The 6,378-nt window shown below is 43.1% G+C and overlaps 1 protein-coding gene across 1 annotated transcript in view; it reads right to left on the bottom strand.

Annotated features, from left to right (window-relative positions):
• Positions 1-374: 374 nt before the first annotated feature.
• The window catches only part of Grip1 (glutamate receptor interacting protein 1), a 574,087-nt gene continuing 568,083 nt past the window's right edge, over positions 375-6,378 (bottom strand). Inside the window, exons 23-24 of the mRNA XM_048360113.1 lie at positions 5,771-5,917; positions 375-738 (exon numbers count right to left, since the gene is read on the bottom strand). Coding sequence (XP_048216070.1) covers positions 511-738; positions 5,771-5,917 — 375 coding nt within the window. The 3' untranslated portion in view covers positions 375-510. The remainder of the gene's footprint in view (positions 739-5,770; positions 5,918-6,378) is intronic.

The following is a 6,378-nucleotide window of genomic DNA, read 5'->3' as shown; positions in this document are numbered from 1 at the left end:
CAGCTTCCTCAGTACTAAGCCTCTAACAGAGCCAGCTTTATGAAAAGCCGTGTTGGTCAAGTTCTTACATTAATGACTTCATAGTAAGAAACTGATTTCAAAGTGAATTAAGGGAATTATAGTAAGAGAATGTTTGTTCAAACAGATATTTCTCTTTGTAAAAAGTGATAGTAAGAGGAACTGGTAAAAAATACTCCTTTGATGTTAATTTATGGGGAGGGGTGGTCTGTTTTTCTTTTTTTTTCTTTTTTCTTTTTTTTCTCTTTTTCTACCATTGGGCCTGGCATGGAATTGCCTACCTTATTACCATAGTGGTCAGTCACCAAAAAAAGAAACCTCTTCAAGTTGAAAAGGGAAGTGAACATGAGCCATGAGAGAGATTTAAAAGACCCCTGTGCTTGCAGTTAATGCCATATGATTATCTGTGCTTCAAATGTCACAGAAATCTCAAAGGGATTTTTTTTAGCACCATGTAGATATTGTCTTTCATCTTGCTTTATAAAAGTGTTGCTATAAGGTGTTAGTGGGCTCTCGTGTCTCTAGATTACCACCGTGATTAGGCTGCTGGAAAAAAGCACTGTTCTGTTCACTCCAGTCTCCGGGTAGACTCTGCTGCTCTATGGACTTCTGGGAAGCCAGTGGGTTTCTACTAATAACCAGGTCCAGCTTATTACCAGATTCTGCTATGAGAGGCACCACAAGGCAGCAGTCAAAGTCCCTTGTCCGGACATGGTTCACCTAAAAGAGCACAGAGAGACAATGTGGAATTATGATTATAGCCAGAGCCATACCCTCCAGACCCAGAGTACACATGAGGCATGGCAAATCAGTTGATTTTGAACATCATACCCCAAGCAGGGAATTCCCCTGCTTGCTCTGACTACACTGAGACACAGCTGTGAGCTCCCTAATCGCTCCCTGCAAGCCCTACACAAGCAGGACAAATGCACATTCTGCTGTCCCCATGCGGAGTACTGTCCTCACCCACGGAGTGCATGGCAGAGGTGAATCCTGCCCCCAGCTCACAGGTGAAGAAAGCAAGGCGCTGAGGTGTTAAGAGCTTTGCCTCAGATCAGCAGTTGATTAAAATAAGGGACTCCCTGTCATTCCAGGCAGCCTGGCTGATTCTGTGCCTCTGTTCTTAGCATGATGCCAAACTACCTGGCTTAACGGTGAGCTCGGCCCCTCAGCCTTCACATGTGCGCCTTTCTTCTTCACCAAAGACAGTTCTGAAAGTCCCTTACATTTTACCCCTACTCCTGGCTTCATTCTCTCCATCTCTGAGATCCAGGGCTGGCCACTTGTACTCATGGTAGATGATCTCATTGCCAAATCTCAGAATAATCTTGAGGCTTGGCCTCCGTGGTCTTTATTTAATATTTGCTTCTCTGGACACATACTTGTCCTTTAACTCTTTCTATGTCAGGGAAATGACATTGCAAAGGTGGCTGCCCAGGCATTAGAAGTAGAACAGCACATCCAAAGTCCCTAGCTGGTGGACAGCTGGGGAAATAACTTATAGACATCTCTTTTTACAGATAGGCTTGTTATGGGGTCTGGAAATCGACGATCAAAGGGGTGGTGGTGTTACAGGTATAGACAATACAGAAAGAAACAGGTGTGGGCAATTGAAACTACACAATGCAGAACAAAAGGCCAGTTTCAGAAAAGTTTCACATTGAACAATGACATTAATACTGAACAGTATTAGCAATACTTGTGTAAAGTTAGTATAGTAACAGATTATTTACATCACTTCAGGCTGTGTACCCTTGCTTTTCCTGCCACTTTCTTAAATAGACTATCCAGACATTTGCTCTGGGACTTGAAGTTTCCCATGCTCTATTCCCTAAGCAGCTTATACCGAGAATTATAGCCGTTCTCTTTGTGTACGTGTGTGTGTGTGTGTGTGTGTGTGTGTGTACATGTGCGTGTGTGTGCATGTGCCAGTACTGGGGTTTAAACTCAGCTTCTTGCTCTCACCTGACTTTTCTGCTCAAAGCTAATGCTCTGCCACTTGAGGTACATTTTTTTTTCCAGTCCTGGGACTTGAACTCAGGGCCTGGGAAATGTCCCTGAGACTCTCTGTGCTCAAGGCTAGCACTCTACCACCTGAGCCACAGAACCACTTCTGTCTTTTTCTGTTCATGAGGTACTGAGGAATTGAACCCAGGGCTCGTGCATGCTAGGTAAGCACTCTACCACTGAGCCACATTCCCAGCCTTGAATAACACTTCTACTTCCAGCTTTTTTGGTAGTTAATTGGAGATAAGAGTTTCACAGACTTTCTTGCCCTGGCTGATATAGAACTGTGATTCTCAGATCTCAGCCTCCAGAGTATTTAGAATTACTGGTGTGAGCCACTAGTGTCTAGCTTCCTCTCCTGACTCTTCATTCCTGTCTGTTGTGGCCCTGGAAGAGAGGTCTGCCTCAACTCACAAGCTCTTTACCCAAGATCTGTTGATGGACATCCTTGAATTTAGGCACCACTGCTATGATACACTGAATAAACACTTTCTAACTGAAGACCCAGGAGCTGCCCAGGCCTAGTTTCCCCTAAGATGCTGAGAGAACCAAAGGAGGAGGCCCAATATGAGGACCATGCTATATATATATTGCATGCATTAACTTCTTATAGGTCACACAAGAGCCCCAGAGCTCTGGCAGTGCAAGTCAGTCTCCCATGTGAAGAGTCCCCTGGTTGCAGGTCAGAATACTAGGTATTAAACCATCCTCAAGTAAAAGCATGAAAGGAACACTGAATACACATATCCGGCTCCCTTGGCTTCCTATCAGGATAGGGTTGCTGGCTTCTCTGGCACTGGAAGCTCAGGTAAGCTGGGGCTCTCAAAGCATTTGGTTCTCATGACACATTTTATATTCTACCACCATTTCTATTCTTTCCTCAGTCCTTTCCGGCCTAGCCTGCTTCCTGTCCTTGAACTTTTTTTTTTTATCATTACAATTCTATCCATGCTCTCTTCTTTTTGTACTGTAAGATGATCATAGGCAACTTTAAACCTTTGCCTTCAGTATCCAAACTCTTTAGCACTGGCTCTAAATGTCTCTTCTAAGCAACAGATCCAGCCTGTTCATTGCTTCCCAAGGCTGCTCTGTCAGGACACACTGAAGCTAAGAAAGCCCAGAGTCTGAAACAGGTGTCCTATGCACCCTTTCCCACCCTCATCTCCCTGCCCGTGATCTGCTTTTCACCATGTCCCCATCCGCCTGCAATGTTGTATTGTCTGAAGTTACATATTATGGTATTATTTTGCTTAAGAAATTATCACACCTCCAAAACAAGGTTTGAGGCTTTTTCATGGCAAGCAAGGCTCTTCACAATCTGAATCTAGTCTCCTTCTATGACTTTAACTTTGTGTGAAAGTAGATCTGGCTTCAACTTGTAGACTGGGAAGGTCTTACTTATAGAGACTTGGGAATTTCCCCCAGTTGTTAATTCAGCAATTACTTGACTGTCCATGGAAAACAAAGTATCTTCCAACTCCAGCACAAGACTGATAGTTTCATTGCCAAGACAAAAATACTCCCCCAGCACTGGTATTAGAACTATCCAGTTGATGAGTGACAACTTGTTTCAGCCTTGTATGATGAAAGCCTGTTGTTAGTGACAGACTTATTCCAGTTGAACATGTTTATCAGGCTGATGTCAACCCATTCCTCTGTTGCAAATGGTCTTCCTAAAATAACTGTGCATGAGAGTAGGAATTTGCCTTGCCAAAATGAAATGAACTATGCTAATACTGCATTAAATTTTAAGGTTCAGATATTAAGATTTTAAGGTACATGATAATACTACCCTAAATTTTTAGCTCCCCCTTTGCACTATTAATGTATACCGATAAAAAAGAAAAAAGATTTGGTTTTAGATACTGTGTGAGATAACTGAGATATCAGGCACTGTATAATGGCCAAGGGAGAGAATAAGGTACTAGCTCTTAACTTGTACAAGGACTCAGGCAGTTGTAATATTGTAAATTCTGCCAAAGGTAAAAACTTCTGTCCTATACACAATATGGGATATGTGTATAGATAAAGAAGAATAAGAGGAAATTGGCCAACTGAGGCTTTCAGAAGAAGTCCTCTAAGCCAGTAGTTTTCAAGCTGGCTGCTCACTGGAACTGCTTGGGGAGGTGGAGAAACTTAATGTTGCTTCCCACTCCTAAAGATGCTGATTAAGGTGGTCTGAAATTTGGTTTGGTCACTGGGATCAATTCTCCATGTGTCTGTATATTTCAGCCCAGGTTGAGAACCACTGATGTGAGTGAGAACAATGGGATAAGTTGGAGTTGGGCTGTCAGGGAGTGGGAACAGACTTGTGCTTCTGGAAATGGGAACAGAAGATTGCAATGTTCAGATCCACATGCTCATACGCTTCTAAATGATATTGACTGCTTATGCAACAGGCATTGATATTAGGAGGGGGAATAGAATGATGAGTAAAATCCTTGCCTTCATGGAATGACATTCTTATGGGCAAGAAAGAATGACAATAACCAGCAGGAGTGTTGGGGGCATAGCTCAAGTAGTAGACTGCCTGCCAAGCAAACATGAGATCCTGAGTTCCAACCCTTATAACTGCCAAAAAATAAATGAGCAAACAAGACCCAAACAATGAGGATGATGTCTGCTGTGCTGTGAAAAGGAAGCAGAATAAAGGAATAGAGAACAGTGATAGAACATTCTGGCAATGTACAAAGGCAGAAACCTGGAGCAAAGAAGGAGAATATGCATGGTTGACAGTGATATAGTATAAAATCAGGATCTGCACAGGCAAAAGGCCTGGGGCAAATGCACATGATGTCAAGAAGGCCTGCGCAGGAAATATGCACATGTTCTAATAAGGAATCTAGGCGAGGCAGGATGTATCATTACTGGCACAAGTTTAGTTGTAGTTAAAGAGAGACAAGGCAAGATACTGGCAAGAAAGGGAGAGGCCAAGTGCAGGGGTATTGTTGGTTGAAGAAGAGAGGATGGAAAAACTAGACTCATAGGCACTTGAAATCAGACAACAACCTATGTATGATGTCCTTTTCTTTTTGATGGTTCTAATACTTGAACTCAGAGCCTGGGCACTGTCCTTGAGCCTCTCTGTGCTCAAGGCTAGGGCTCTACCACTTACACCACAGCACAGCTTCTAGCCTTTTCTGTTTATGTGGTACTGAGGAATCGAATCTAGGGCTTCGTGCATGCTAGGCAAGCACTCTACCACTAAGCCACATTCCCAGTCTGTATAATATATGTTATGTTTATTAATGTGCATGCAGTCAAGTCTGAAGGAATAAGAATTAGATCTGAAAAGATGGCTTTGAGCTCAGTTTTTTTTTTTTGGCCAGGCCTGGGGCTTGGACTCAAGGCCTGAGCACTGTCCCTGGCTTCTTTTTGCTCAAGGCTAGCACTCTGCCACTTGTGTCACAGCGCCACTTCTGGCCATTTTCTATATATGTGGTGCTGGGGAATTGAACCCAGGGCCTCATGTATACGGGGCAAGCACTCTTGCCACTAGGCCATATCCCCAGCCCTGAGCTCAGTTTTAAAACACTGGAATGAAACTAGAAAACTTCTAGGGCTGGGAAAAAATTTGCAAGAGCTGAAAATTCTTGGTGTAGCTGTCCATCACTGTGAATTCCACAATGTCGGTAACAAGTTTTCAATGAGGAATAGACAAAGGGCTTGAGGATGTGGAGGTATTGGAGGAAGTTGCCAGTTACAAGTCAGAAACAAGAAATTAAGATCCCCTCTGAGTTCTTACCTGTAAAAGCCTGTCATATGGCTTCAAGCCACCAAGATCACCTGGCCCCGATGGACGAATATTTTTGACATACACGCCTTTCTCCAGCAAGCCATCTGCCACACTGAACCCAAAGTCCTCCATGCCAGAGTCTTTGTACAAGGTCACCTAAAAAGTGAGAAAACAGCAAAGGAGCGTTAGCAATGGGGAGCTGGAGACTTCTGTTCCCAAAACTTCTGCGTGAATAATCTTTTAAACTAATTTCAGTAACAGAACAGGTCTATAACAGAAACATTAAGAAGCTTCTCCCTGCTATCTTTTCTCCTCCCTCACTCTAAAAGTATTCTTGGAATTTGGAAAATCCTATACAGAATCAACAAAGAAGAGAACTAGAGGTTCCTGTGCTCCTTAATTATTTTTGTCCCCTTCCTCTTCCTCCTCTAGTATTAGGGCTTGAACTTGTGCTGATTTGGGACTGCAATCCTCAGATCTCAGCCTCCTCAATCGCTAGGATTATATATGCAACACCAGTGCTCTCTCCCATTTCTTTTTAAAATTTCAGTCTTTAGGTATATATAGGAGAGAATTTCCCTAAGAAAGGTGCCTTGTATAATATTCCTGGGGAAGTA

Source organism: Perognathus longimembris, chromosome 1, assembly GCF_023159225.1.
Source record: "Perognathus longimembris pacificus isolate PPM17 chromosome 1, ASM2315922v1, whole genome shotgun sequence".
Lineage (NCBI taxonomy): Eukaryota > Metazoa > Chordata > Mammalia > Rodentia > Heteromyidae > Perognathus > Perognathus longimembris.
Note: the sequence above shows the minus strand (reverse complement) of the source record. Positions and strands in the feature narration are given on the sequence as shown.